This window comes from Lepus europaeus, chromosome 4, assembly GCF_033115175.1.
Source record: "Lepus europaeus isolate LE1 chromosome 4, mLepTim1.pri, whole genome shotgun sequence".
NCBI classification, from domain to species: domain Eukaryota; kingdom Metazoa; phylum Chordata; class Mammalia; order Lagomorpha; family Leporidae; genus Lepus; species Lepus europaeus.
Window position 1 is genome coordinate 51746861 of NC_084830.1, and position 14756 is coordinate 51761616.

At 35.6% G+C, this 14756-nt stretch overlaps 1 protein-coding gene across 1 annotated transcript in view; it reads right to left on the bottom strand.

Annotated features, from left to right (window-relative positions):
* The window catches only part of SLC26A7 (solute carrier family 26 member 7), a 132133-nt gene that overhangs the window by 46007 nt on the left and 71370 nt on the right, over positions 1-14756 (bottom strand). The window contains exons 5-7 of the mRNA XM_062189506.1: positions 6322-6474; positions 3336-3418; positions 1015-1162 (exon numbers count right to left, since the gene is read on the bottom strand). Coding sequence (XP_062045490.1) covers positions 1015-1162; positions 3336-3418; positions 6322-6474 — 384 coding nt within the window. The remainder of the gene's footprint in view (positions 1-1014; positions 1163-3335; positions 3419-6321; positions 6475-14756) is intronic.

Below are 14756 nucleotides of genomic sequence, written 5' to 3' on the forward strand. Positions count from 1 at the left end.
TCCAATATGCGATGTGGGTATCCCAAATGATGCCTTAACCACTGTGCTAAACATCCCTGGAGTTTAAGACTTGGATTGCCAAATAAGGTCTCTCTGAGAAGGGACCATTTAAATAAAGGAGCTGTGTAGATATCTGTCGATAGAATTCCTGGGAAAGGAAACAGAGAATGCAAGTGTCCTGAGGCAGAGGCATCACACTAGTGAGTTCAAGAAAAAGCGGGGTGGCAAATATGGCTAGAACAGAATAGAAAAGAAATATAACATCAGAAAGAAAGAAAAAAGGATTTGGGCAGGTCATGTAGAGTTTTGTTCGCAATGATAAAGAGGTTGTTAACCTGAGTATGATGGGAAGCCGGCAAGAGATTCTGAGCAGAAAAAAAGATAGTGTCTGTGTTGTTCACCACTGACTTGCACCTAGACCAGTCCTGGTACATTCTGTAGTTCAGGCCACATTTGGAGAATGAATAAGTCCACTCTTTTACAAATCAGAACACTGAGACTCAGAGAGGATTAGAATCCCCTAGTGTCAGAATGAGATCTGTAGACAGTAGTTCTGCATACGTAGCCACTATATTGCTGCTTCTCTGCCCATCCATGTCCCTCTGTGGTTCTATGGGACTTGAAACACTACACTGGCAGACATGTATTGAGCAATGAGAGCAATTTAATCTGTATCCTTTGGTGATTTAAAAATAGACTGAGGCATCTTTTATTACTAAAATGAGTAATATTAGTGTTATTTGTACTTTGAAATTCATAATTCCTAAAAGTTCTCATATATATATGGATTTTCCTCTAAAAACAAAGAGTATTAAAATTTTTTCTGTCGTTAAGGAATTATAAAACATGATAGCCAGATTTTCAGTTTCTGTGAATGATATTTTTCTTTTGTTCTACCCATTCTTGGTATACACTTAGGAAAGTTGTGTTTTTCATAAACCCAAACTTTCAGAATCTGAGAGTACACAGTACAATGATACGGTAGGAATGCAGAGGGCCGGGAGTACACTTCACCTGGTTGTCATCGATTGAATATTTGAATTTTTTGGCAGATCCCTGAGCAAGAGCCAGCGAGGCCGCATAGCCTACAAGTGCCACTCCAAAGGCTTCAGTGATGACTGCCGACAGAATGTTCATTGGTGGAGCTCTAGGGGGAGGAATTCTGTGCAAAGAAAGACCATATTGAAGTCATCAGTCTTTGGGTAATTTCTGAAACAATTTGCAATAAATTCAAATGTGATAATGACACTAAAGTGTACAGAGGACGAATAAAACAGTTGTGAAAAAACCAAGCAGCCTTGCCCTGAGAAGTCCCTTGTGTTCAATATTTAGCAGATGAGCAAAAGAACACGCCAGGGAGAACGCTACGCTCTTAACTGACATTTGCCCTCTGGGAATCCAGGTGACCCACAGAACTCAGACAGAAAAGTTCACATATCAGAAACAAAAGCAAAATCTGGAATGCTCTTTTGCTCCATCTGTTGCAAGTATTTATTTAGCTGGTGTTGGAGACTGTATTTCCTCCTGTGACTAACTGCAGGATGGTATGCAAACACTAGTTTACTGTGAAGTGCAATCCTTGACTTAATCCCAAAATTTGATCTTGAGTACATTATCATAATTAAGATTTTTAACTCAACCCCTTCATTTAAACACTTAACTATGCCTTACATACGTTTGAGAAAAATATGTAGAAACATTCCATTTACCCACTGCTGCAAAGTGCAGGACCACAGCTAGCTGTTTCCCCATTTTAAAGAATTATTTAAAATTATTTCCATCAACGAGTACCCAGACATTGTCTTATTGTCTTTTGAAAATCACTTGAGCCAAGGTATCATAATTTATTTACTCCTGATGACTCTTTGGGAGATCTAAAAAAAAAATCCTTTGGGCAAAAGTGCAAGAAAAAGAAAAGAGAGCTTATGTGGATTTAATAGCTACTATATATGTAGAATTCTTGGCCAATCAATTTCACCTATTTCTTTTAATTATTCCAACAACCTCCAAACCAAAAGCAATTGTAACTAATGTTAGGAGGAGAACAGATTTTGAGAAAGGTTCAATAACTTCTCTAAAGTCACAAAGTGATTGGCAGAGCTGGGATTCAGTCTCAGCTCCATCTCCTTCCAAAGCCATGACACAAAAATAACTATGATAAAGTATAAACTTGCTATCATTTTATGATTATTTAAGACTATAGATCTGAAAAAGTCACTCAAATTAAAGGAGAATTAGAGGAAATGGCAGACATGCAGGGCCTTTTTTAATCCACTAACTAAACTTTGTCCTTAAACCAAACTGATTTGTATGTTTTATGGTCCTAAGACATAAACTATGCAAAACCAATATCCTTTCAAAGTATGAGGCTTTGTTTTATGAAAATTGAGTATGCTGTTTAAAAATGACAAACCAATCAAAAAGAAAGAATAAGTCAATGTTCAAAGGTGGAAAACAGAAAATCTATTAGAAAATAGAGAGGATTGATTGAATTCAGATAATCTGATTGATTTAATCATTGGCTCATAGCTACATAGGCTAAAGATGGAAGATTTTAAAAATGTATTTTTAATATCTGAGAAGTTTTCTATTGTTCTTCTATTTTAATGTAGTCAGAAACCAAAACTTGGGACAGAAAGATTATAATACAGAGCACTCAGCCACTATTACTTTGTCCTCAGATAATATGTATTGGTGTACAGAATAAACAGCCCATTAAAAAGGAATAGCACAGAGACCTGCTCCCCTCCCCTAACATACCTTCATTTTCTTTCAACCTATGTTTCAAACAATCCTTTTCCCTTTAGGGTAAATGCTTGCTCTTTCATTAAGCTTTCTTTTAGTCCAGAGGGAGGCTGTAGGCCAGGTAGAGAACCAAGCATTCTTCTCCACTTTACCCCCTAACTCACTATCAAATATTGTCTAGGTATATGGATTTACCATTTCATATGGTACTTGTCTACTTTTACTATAATTTAAGTGAAGTAAAAATAATCAAAGAATTACAGGACAGGAATAGAAGATTAAATATCAGAATATGACTAATTTACAAATTCAATATATTCCATTTTTTCAAATAATATATTAATATATAATTTTCCAAATATTTTACCTGAAACAGTGTATAAAACAATTAGAAACTTACTTAATAATGGTGAGCACTCTACAAAATTACTTTTTCTCTATACATGTAGTGCTTGTTTTTATCACTTCATAATAGAAATTATAATTTCATTCTAAACATGGACAAAAAAGAAATGAAATTCATCCCTACCCATCCCCAATGCCTTCCCCCATCAAAAACAAACAAATAAAATAGTAAGGGACTACATTACCCTCTTGGAATGTGACCAACTACTTCCAATCCATATGTGTTTTCCATATTGGTACAATAACAGGCAAATGATGCAGCAATAATCTATATGGTTCCATTTGGAAAAAGAATAAATATTTATTATTACTGGCCCCTCTAACACCTTAAATTTTTTTTTTACTTTTTTCTTTTTAGTAATATAAATTTTAGAAGAAACATTATTCTTGTGTTCCATGATTGTCAATAGTGATATAGCAGTTACACAGATTATTTTTAAATTAACCGAAACTTGAAAAGTAAGAATCAACTCTGAGTTTTGAGAGCATTTTACTGTCTCAAATTTAGATTATTTACTAGTAAAATGACTTTCGTAATAGCCTATATCATTCAACCCAGTTATGTCCATTTTTGAAAGGGAGCAAAATACAGAATACAGATGTGTGTGTGTATGTTTGTACAAACACCAGAAATCAACTTAACAACTAGTTTTTCATGAAATGAAAGGATTTTTCTTTTTAAAACATCATGTTCTCCCCCATCACAGCAATTTCTCCGGAGTTTGGAACATTGTATCAATAGTACTAATCAACGTTAGTAATAAATGATGATTTACAGTTTCCTTGGATATATTTGAGCTTTGAACTTCTACTGTTTCTTCATGTAAAGATGTTAGTTTATAGCCTGTTGGGCTCAATTCTTTTAAAATGACCCCTATGGAGTCTCGGCTACCTTCCCCTGCTAGTGAGATATGCTAACCAAAGTCAGCCTGTATACACCAAAAGCATTTTTAAATGCATTGCAGAAACTAAGTTAGCCCTTGTTTTATCAGCCATGCCACCCAATATTTTCCTTCCATCTTCACATTCTCCCTTCATTCTTCTGATGATTTTAATAGATACTGGAGAATTTCCCATGGTTACGCTATTAGTTTGAATGTTTTATCTTGCTAAAAGAAACACACCAATTAATTATGATAAAATATACATTTAATATATTTATGGTCATAAAAAAGCATATAATAAAATCATACAAATAAGGAATATAAAAATTAACATCAATAACATTATTTTGTATGTTCTTTCTATCCGTGTACTTCTGTTCTCTATAATGATATTTAACTGAATTTGAAAAAGTTTTTAAAATAGTAAATGGGATGAAAGAGTAAAATACTCAAAGTTTGCAAAAAGTAAAAAATCAACAGAACTGCACAGGTTAAATTGTTAATCTTTATAAATATGATGTAATAGTAATATTTTCTAAAAAAAGATAAAAGTGGCTAATGATTCAGCTATTAGGTTAGAATCATACATATTAACATATTCAAAGACTTTTAAGCCAATTAGCAAAGTTTAAATGCTCATAATCATCATAAAAAATTTATACCAGGTCAGAAAATATTATAAACCAAAAAGAATAAATACCATAGCTGCTAGATATTGGATCCTTATTGAAAATGGAATAACACATGATATTTAATACACATGACAAATTTTAAAATTAAGCTAATTCATTGAATTAATCTTTCAGTGCCTTACTCTCTGTATTTATTTAATATATTTAACTCCCTTTATCATTTGGGTCACTGATTCCTCTTCAATACTATTTTAGTATCATGTGTATATATAAGAATACAAAGGGCATCACATCCTAGGTGAGTCCAGTGCTTTGGAGTGTTCTAATCTGGCCCTCCTCTAACTGTAGCCTTTCCTTTAAGATAGGACCTTTGGGGGAGGGGTGAAGTATGGGTGTCCAAACTAATCCTACCCATCATGCTGACCCACACTCTGGATACTCAGAAATAATTTCCTACCCATATGGTCCCCAGCCTGATTACAAGGAAATCCCCACCACTCTACCAGGTCCACCTCCCAGGGTGACCCAAGGAAGGCCAAGGAGCTTCATGGTGGTGGAGTGCGGATGAAATTGGAGTAAGGCCAGTGAGGCAGGGGAATCATGTCCACAGGATTTTGTGATAAGTTGATGCATTTCAGAGCTGTTAATGTAAAAACCAATAATCATGGTACTTTTAACTTTTCTGGCTGATTTGAAATATACACACACATTATATAGAACACCTGTTACATGTAGCTCACCAAATAATTATGAGTATAAAAACATAATGTGGCCCAGCTACAGAGAGAAGCCTTCCTTTCACCTTAGTCCTATAGAAATGCATCACATCTTTTTCAGAAAGTTTCCAATTTTCAAGACTTATTAATGTCCATAAATCTGTACTATTTCAACAGCACAGAGGTATTTTAACAAAAAAATTTTAGACACCATTTGTTACATAAATGTATAACCCAAAGACCATTTAAAAAAAAAAAAAGCTAAAACCAATTAATAAGTTAGTAGACAGTGATTGTTTAAACCTTTCATTTTCAAGTTAATGCTTTAATGAAGGGTTCCCACTACAGAGGCTTTTAATACCACAGGTCATAGAGCAAGGTACAATGTATTTGTTTTCCAGGTACAAAAAAAAAGTAATTTGAGAAACCAGTGCTGGTTAATGAAAATCATAAGCATCCTTTCAATAAAGCAAAATTAAGTCAGTAACAAAAGTACCATAAAAGATACAAACCATAAATGGACATTGGTTAATTGATGAAACTTCCATGTATATCACATGGGTGCCACAGCAATAGAATATGGTCGTGCAATTTATTATTTTACAGATGATCATACCAGAGACCTTTTGAGTCTCACCCTTAAAAATCTCTCCTTATTTAAGATCTTAGGCTATATGTTCTCTTATTTATATACAAAAATTAAAAGCATATGAGAAATGCTGTATAAATTGAAAACATGTGCATCTCCCTTTTTTAAATTATTGACTCAAAATGTTTCCTGTTCTTACATTAATGTATAGCCACGCAAATTAGCCCCACTTTAATGAGAGACAGGAGTAGCTGTGGGTTACTGTAGACGACATAGTAAGCATCTGCAGATTAGCCCAACACTTGGCAAGCTTTGCATGGCAGAAAGCTAAATGCTGATTTCATTCTTACCAAAACTAAGTCGACAGGAAGAACAACTTTAATTTTCCTTTTAAACTGTTCATTCAGCTCTTTAACAAGAACAAGGACCACGATGCTCAGCAAGGAGAAGAGCAGTGCTTCCAGTCGAACAGATTTGATGTTTTCAAAGACATATGCATAAATCTGCAGTAAGGAGAAAAAAAAAAAACCTCAAAATTCAGGATCACCACGGTATATCAGCTTGGAAATCTGACCACAAATAAACTCAGCAATGTTTTATAACACCATCTTCGTGGCTGGAGGTGGCAGGGTAAGGAGGTAAAAGGGTTGCCATGAGGTAGAGCACAGTATTCATTTGCAGGTTAAAAATCTCTTTGCCCTAGACTCTTCCATCAAAACCACGGTTTGCACCTTCCTGAATAAGGTCACTCCTAAAAAGGATGGCTCCTGCAATACTTCAAGGGCCAGAGATGCTGTGACTCGTGATTTCCATGCAGATGCATCATAGACTCCTCAACTTTGACCCCCACAACTGTTCCTCCAACCCCAGAGCCAAGTTCACATATAACCCACACACAAAGCTGTGAAGAGCTGGTATTTAACTGATATCAGATATCTGCCTTAATGTTAAATGTTACCAGGTTCTAAACTAATAGGCATTTATCTATTTGTTAATTGCTCCATATTTTATGCCATGCACGATGCTAGTCTAGGTCTATGATGGTAAATGATTTCTACACAACCTCAGTATTTACAGAGCTCATGGTCTACTGTAAAATTGCTAATTAAAGTAATAAATTAGTACAGCATGGAAACATAATTAAAGAAGAACCTGAAGTTTATGACTTAAGAGGTGTGAGTGCTCAAGGTAGCCCTTCCCAAAGAGAATAAATGGGAATTCGCCAGGTATGGTTGGAAGGGAAGAGAGGGAAGGAATCTAGAGGGAAATGTTCTGCCTAAATATCACAGTTGTTAAACTTGGAGGACAGAATGTGAAGAGGAAAGTATATGACTTCTTGAAAACTATGGCCAAAAAACCAATATAATTATTGGTCTTTGAAAGTAAATAAGAGTGGGGCCGGCGCCATGGCTCACTAGGCTAATCCTCTGCCTGTGGTGCCGGCACCCCAAGTTCGAGTCCCGGTTGGGGCGCTGGGTACTAGTACTGGTTGCTCCTCTTCCAGTCCAGCTCTCTGTTGTGGCCCGGGAGGATGGCCCAAGTGTTTGGGTCCCTGCACCCTCATGGGAGACTGGGAGGAAGTACCCGGCTCCTGGCTTCAGATCGGCACAGCGCCAGCCATAGCGGCCATTAGGGGAGTGAACCAATGGAGGGAAGACCTTTCTCTCTGTTTCTCTCTCACTGTCTATAACTCTGACTGTCAAAAAAAAAAAAAAAAGTAAATAAGCGTATTTTAAATTATACTAGCATCAAAGAACTTGCTCGAACTAAGAAGGCATAATACATTCATATGAATCTTGGACTGCATAATCTGACTGGGTAAAAAAGCAGGATACAGGTAAGAATAATGTCAAGGAAAAGAATAAAATTAAAGTTTCTTCTAAAACCAAAAGCTTATGTTCAATCAACTAAGTGTCAATAATATTTTGCTCAATAACATGGGATTTTGAAAGTAATTATATAAGTAACTTATCTACTCCCATAAAAAAAGATAGGGTAAGATTTTAAATTGAGTGCTAAAGGGGAAAAATAGTAACTAGCCAAGTCCAATCCTTGCTCTACCCGAATACCGAATATGCACAGAGGAATACCCATGTGAGAACACCGAGATAGCAACCACTTGTGAGCCGGCGAGAGGCCTCAGAGGAAACCAGATCTCCTGACACCTTGATCTTGGACTTCCATCCTCCAGAACTGTAAAAAATAAACTTCTATTGTTTAAGCCACCCAAGCTGTGCTATCTGTTATGACAGCCCTAGAAAACTAAGAAGAGGTATTTTTATGAAACAAAATTTCATACTTTATGTGCAATCATTTGGTCTAGTGGTTAATTCGCCAGCCAGGATAGGATGCCCACATCCCATAGCAGAGTTCCTGAGTTCAAGTTCTGTCTCTCTGCTGCCCCTTTCCAGCTGATGTGCACCCTGGGAGGCAGCTTAGGTTGGCTCACGTAGTTGGCTCCCTGGGTCCCTGCCATCCATGTGGGAGACAAGAATTGTATCACAGCTCTGTTCCGGCCCTAGCCAAGTCTCAGCTATTGCAGGCATTTAAAGAGTGAACCAGTAGATGGGATTGATCTCTCTCCCTCTCTCTCTCTCTCTCTTTCTCTCTCTTTCTTTATCTCTCTCCCTCTTGAATATGTAATAGATATAAATATAGATAGATATAGATATAGGTATAGATATAGATATAGACATAGATTACCTATTTTAATCTCTGTTGATCTATCTGGAATGTTATTAGATCTGCATAAGATATTCATGCTAATCTGTATATTCCATTTTCTTACTTATAAAATGTATCAACAGTATAATAAGTATAAAGGTTTTTGATATGATATATAATTATCTTCAACATATTTCTTGCCTCTTTCTTCTCATAGATAGACTGAATTCAGAATTTTGTCACTTCTATTTGCCTAGAGCAAGGTTTCTAAAATCTAGTTTTAGGTGATAAAACTAATTTCTATTTGAACACAAGGATTATTCCCATAGGGGTTCAACATGCTAGTGCTCTTTGCCCTATTTATCATCTCAGACAAAATGTGACCATAACCAAAAATATTGAGTTGAAACATTATATAGACATGTTGGAATAACTTATATAAACCATGTTTGTTTGCCTCTTAAAATTCTCCTTAACAGACTGCCTAAACATAGGATTCAGACCATCTGGTGCAGGGATCAAGAACATATTTGGTATGAAGCAGAGGCTATACAAGCCGGAATTTTCTATACTGGACATTATCAATGACTTTATAACAACCTCAAACCAAGAAAATAAACTCAGCTAAAGACGCAGCCTCCCTGGGTAAAAGGGATCAGAGCAATGTTAGTTATCCAGATGTGCTTGGTCCATACAGTTAAAATAAGAACCACAGTAAAACTCCACTAGCTATATAATCAGATATATTAAATAATTAGGAATGAGGCAGCACTATTTGTTATTTTTTCTCACAATATGCTATTTTATTCCATCTTACTTGGGAAGAAAATTAAGTACTACAATAGTATACTTATCTGAGACGCAAGCAATAGATTTCCCCTCTGTCTCTATGTTGTGGATAATTGCTCACAACATTCCTGCACAATTGAAGAAACAGGGTCCATTTCTCAAAGTTAGACATCACTCAAAGTCCAGGATAAAAATCTAAAATGCTATTAAATCAAATATATTCCACAGGAAATGAAGATACAGGGGATGTAAGAAAAAATTGTCAAACTGCATAGTTTTCTCTTCATTTACCATGACTCAAAGATAAAATGGATAACAATATGCAGATGAATTGTCAGGAAAAAGCTCAACATCTAAAAGTTTTGAAACATTTAAAGGATTACTATTTTTTGTTTTTTTCCATGGTATTAAAGTTATCCATGTCAGTGCCTGAATAAGGGAGAAATGAGCAAAACTCCCAAACCGTACCAAATTTGCTGTAATGTGCATTTCAAAATCATGTGTTTGCAGTAATAAAAATGACCACCCTAGAATGAAAGGAATGAGGGTAAAAAAAACCTAGGGTTTTTATTGTTTGGATTATACAACAGTTCATCAAGCAAAGCACATCTTTAAGATGCTCCAGAAGTATATGAGGGGTGGGCAGAGGCTCATTACTAGTAACATGGAGAACACAATAGAAAAGGAGACTGGTGAGGAATGTCATTCTATGATTGCCATGTGGACCTATGATGAGAAGTTTCAAGCAAAAACAAGGTCATAGGAAATGAGTGGCATATGCAGACAGAGACAGAGACAGGGATAAGACTAGATATACATGCACGCACACATACATACACAAACACATGCACCCTGTCTCACATGCTCTCTCAGTAGAATTCTAGGCATCCCAAGAACATATACAATTTCTGTTTTAATTCAATCCAGTCATCTTGAATATGCTATCTCTCCTTCTCTCTCTCTCTCTCTCTCTCTCTCTCTCTCTCTCTCTCTCTCTCTCTCTCCCTCTCCCTCTCCCTCTCCCTCTCTCGCTCTAACACACACACACACACACACACACAAACACTACACTCCATTCGCTAAAAATTTCTATTGAACATCACAATTTGCTTCCCAGGTCTCATAGAAGCAAAGATAATTTTATATCTATATGGATGAAAAAGTAATCTATTTCATCAGAACTGACCAATCTGTTTAACAAGATAGTCCATCAATTTTGAGACTATAATTCCAGTTCTTTAAACTGCTTCTTATAACTTATCATAAAAAAAATACCAGGCTATCACTGTGGCACAGTGGATTGAGCCACCGCTTGAAACACCAGCATCCCATGTGGGAGCTGGTTTGAGTCCTGGTTGCTCCACTTCCAATCCAGCTTCCTTCTAATGCACCTAGGAAGGCATCAGATGATAGCCCAAGTGCTTGGAACTCTGCCACCATCTGGAAGACATGGAAGAAGTTTTTGGACCCAGGCTTCAGCCCATCATAGACCTGGCTTTTGTGGCAATTTGTAGAGTAAACCAGAGAATGGAAGATCTCTCAGTCTCTCTCCATCTCCCTGCTGACACTCTGCCTTTCAAATAAATATACAATATTTCTGAAAAATATCAACATGCAGATACAACTCTATTTTGGGATTCTCAAAGAATTAAAATAGCCTATTCAAAGTATTTGTATGTGTGTCTGCATACAGATAAATAAATATCGGAAGCACTTACTAGAGATTACATACACACATACACAAACATAATACATAAGGTATTTTTGCCTACTTCAGTCATTATTTATGAGCTTGGTTTTTTCAACTGATAAAGTCACAACTCCTGGAATCATGTCTGAAGAAATTTCATACTCAACAAATATTATTGAATGAATGAATAGCTTGGTCTAACAATAACAATTAATCTGAAGATAGGAGGTTTTACATTTAATAGATAGAATGACAAGGAGAGGCAAGACCCCAACTTTTCTTTTCTCACTAGCATAACATAATATGGGGACTAGTAGTTACCATGTATTCAATCACTCAATAAGTTTATTGAATTTCTAGCATGTGCATGTCATTGATATAAATATTAGTTACTATTGCTGTACTTATCAAGTAATCTGTCTTTTATGTATTCAATATGACTCAAAATGAAAAATCGAAGGCTGAAAAAGTACACATTAAGTATTTAGTAAAGAAAAAATAAACAAAGCCCACCAATGAAACAAAGGCCACAACCAATCAATCATTCCTCATTGTACAATTGTTACTGAAGTACTAAACAAGGCCTTCTATAGAAACACTTGTGCAGAAAGAAAAGTCTAAAGTATATCCACTCTGATACACTTCATAATACAAAGAGAAAGATCTTATAATTTTAGAAAATATTAATAAGTGTTAAAAGTTAAATGGACTTTCTGTTCAATTCTGTATCAAAAAAATTCATCAACCACAATATATTTCCTCAGAATTCTCACTGTTCTAGATTTTGCTGTAATATAATTATACATGTACTTGAAAAACAGATTTCAACATCTTAATAATATAATGGCATCACTGATAATAATTCTTTAGTAGTAATCATGAGTATATCTTGGACTACTTATAAAAGAACCACAAAAATATTAAAATATATATCTGTATGTCAAAGAGAACATATAAATCCTGTGGTATTATTTATCATTCCTTTGCTAGGTTTGTACTAAGGATCTGTCATAAGTAAGTTTCTGTTTTAACAAGAGAATTAACTAGTGATAGTAAAATCAGCAAACTTTAATAAATCTGTCAGCATACTACTTTAACAGGAGGTTTAAACTACTAACCAGCAATCTATGAATCTTAATTCCAAATATATGACTTTGGGTTGTCATCAGCCACAAAGCCAGGATTATCTTCAGACAAAATGGTAACATTCATATGTGCTTGCTGCCACATATGCTAACTTTGTTCTGAAAATTCATTTGGCATACTCTGAGTATAGATACATGTCTAAAAATTCTGACTCTTTTCTTTCTGTGTTTCAGGAAGAGCATCTTTTAAAATATGACAGAGGAAGCACCACTGAATAAAGCATTTTACTCTTTGTATTTACTATGTAATCCTCCATTGAATAAAATGTATTACATAATCCATCTAGCTGCATATTGAATATTTGGTGAAAGCCTGCTTATACCAATACAGTGGATTCATGTTCATTTTTTTCTATCTGAACAGAGAGGAATTTTCATATTTTCCTTCCTACAGGCAGATGAAAAGAAGGAAGATTCTAGAAGAAAGAATGGGAAAACTAAAACTGCATCACTTCCTAGAAAAGTGGGAGAATTAACATTTCCACACATTATGCTATCTTATATGCAATAACTCATTTAATTTCTCAATCAAAACAAGGTCAGCACTGTTACTTCCATTTAATGCATGAAGGAAAGAAGGCTTGGAGAGGCAAAGTTGCTGAAGTCCACACCAAAATTAAAGCAGTGCAGTGGGATGTCATTATTCAGCTATCTCATTAACAAACCTATATTCCACTAGCTAATATATAAACCAAGAGTAAGGGATACTCTATTAGCCAAATATCAGGAAGTGATAGGATAGAATCATGGAATTTCTGAAATTCCACTGGAAAGGATATGAAGAGCAAAGCTATTTGTCCCTCCAACATGTCAGGCTTGTATTTACTGTAGGGGCTTTCTGTTTGCTGTTCTTCTGCTTAGAACACTCAACCCAAATCATTTCATGACAGGGGTCTCTCTCATCTTTCTGTACTCTACTCATAAGTCCTATTTTCAGAGCAGACTTCTCAGCCTTCATTAACACTATCTCAGATTCTCTTGTTCACCAATTTATGTGCTTGTTTCCTCCATTGTACATTTAATCCTTCCTGAGTATCAACATAGTTCCTTGTGAACAGGAATATTTTTATATTATTTCTCAACTGCATCCTCAATGCCTAGGAAATGGTCCATAAATATTTGTTGAGTCAATCCTTCCAGAAGAAAGCCGGGATGCATGTTAATCCTTCCATTTGTAGTTTGTAAGATCTCCCCAGAGTATTCTGTTGAACATTTCTGATTTTGAAGCCTTGCATTTAGACCAGGTGTCTTTCTTCAGGCCCTGGGCTTTGTTCTTGAAATCAGCTTTTACACCCTCAGAACCTTAAAACATGAGCCACAATTGCTCAGAAAAGGTTCCTCTCTTCCTCAATTGGCTTTTAAATTGATTGTATTGAATCTAACCTCCAAATAGGTCTATCTTCCTGCCAGGGACTCGTAGAGCCAACTCTACTCCTTTCAAAACTGATATGTGTACAAGTTTTCCATGTTCATAAGAATTTAAGGTCTATATCAAACTTACCTACGTGTCATGATATCATGAAACTTCTGATAGTGGCATTAATAATATATACATATAAACACATTTTCCTTATAAGGTATTGACACAAATCAAACACAATCCCAGGCTATGATTTAATCAGTACCAATAAATAAATAAAAGGAAGTATGGGTGGACAGCACTCTATTGGCTCTTAAAATATTATATTCAAATTTCTGATCAATAACTGCAGCTCACACTCAGAATAAATCCATTCACTATTGTTTCAAAGGCTAAATTAAGTCTAAGACCAAAATGTAGTCTAGGAGAAACATGGTATGTTAAATGGCTAAAGACTATTATGGGTACATGAAGCTCAACTGGCCCAAGCATGCCAAGGTCCAGATGGCACCCTGCCATCCCCTGTTTAGAAAAAAATAGGTTTCATCTGAACTACTTGAGCATTGGAATTTGTGGTGATGCATTTTTCAGAGGATTGTGAGGGTTGGAAAGAGCTTAACCCAAGATGTTGAGTTACGAAAGTATTTGCTCTCTGATTTAGAATTTTAAAGTAACCTTTGTTACCAATTTCCATATCTTAATAAATCTGACACATGCTCCATTCCCTGAATTATTAATTGAACCAAGCTGCAGATGAACTTTCTCTCCTCTGCAATTTATTCTGTCCATTTTTTCAGGGTATACTGTGGCACCAATAGCAATGTTACAATCTTCTGAGAAAATATGGGCTTTCGTGAACGACCAAAGTATGTACTTGATTCAGAAATTCCAGAGGGCCTATGTCTTCAAAGTAGATTTGTTCTCAACATATAAACCCCATTTGTACATATTTAATTGTGACCTCATTCTCTATAAAAGAAAATGTTTCACTGGCTCTGATTTCCTTCTGACGTTTCAATCCCACTTTATTAACATTCTTGGTGCCTGCCTGCAGTCTAAACTAGAAAAGCGCTTTGCTAGTACATCATCAGTGGGGGCAGGAATGAAATTATTCTCCATTTCTGAAACTCTCCATTT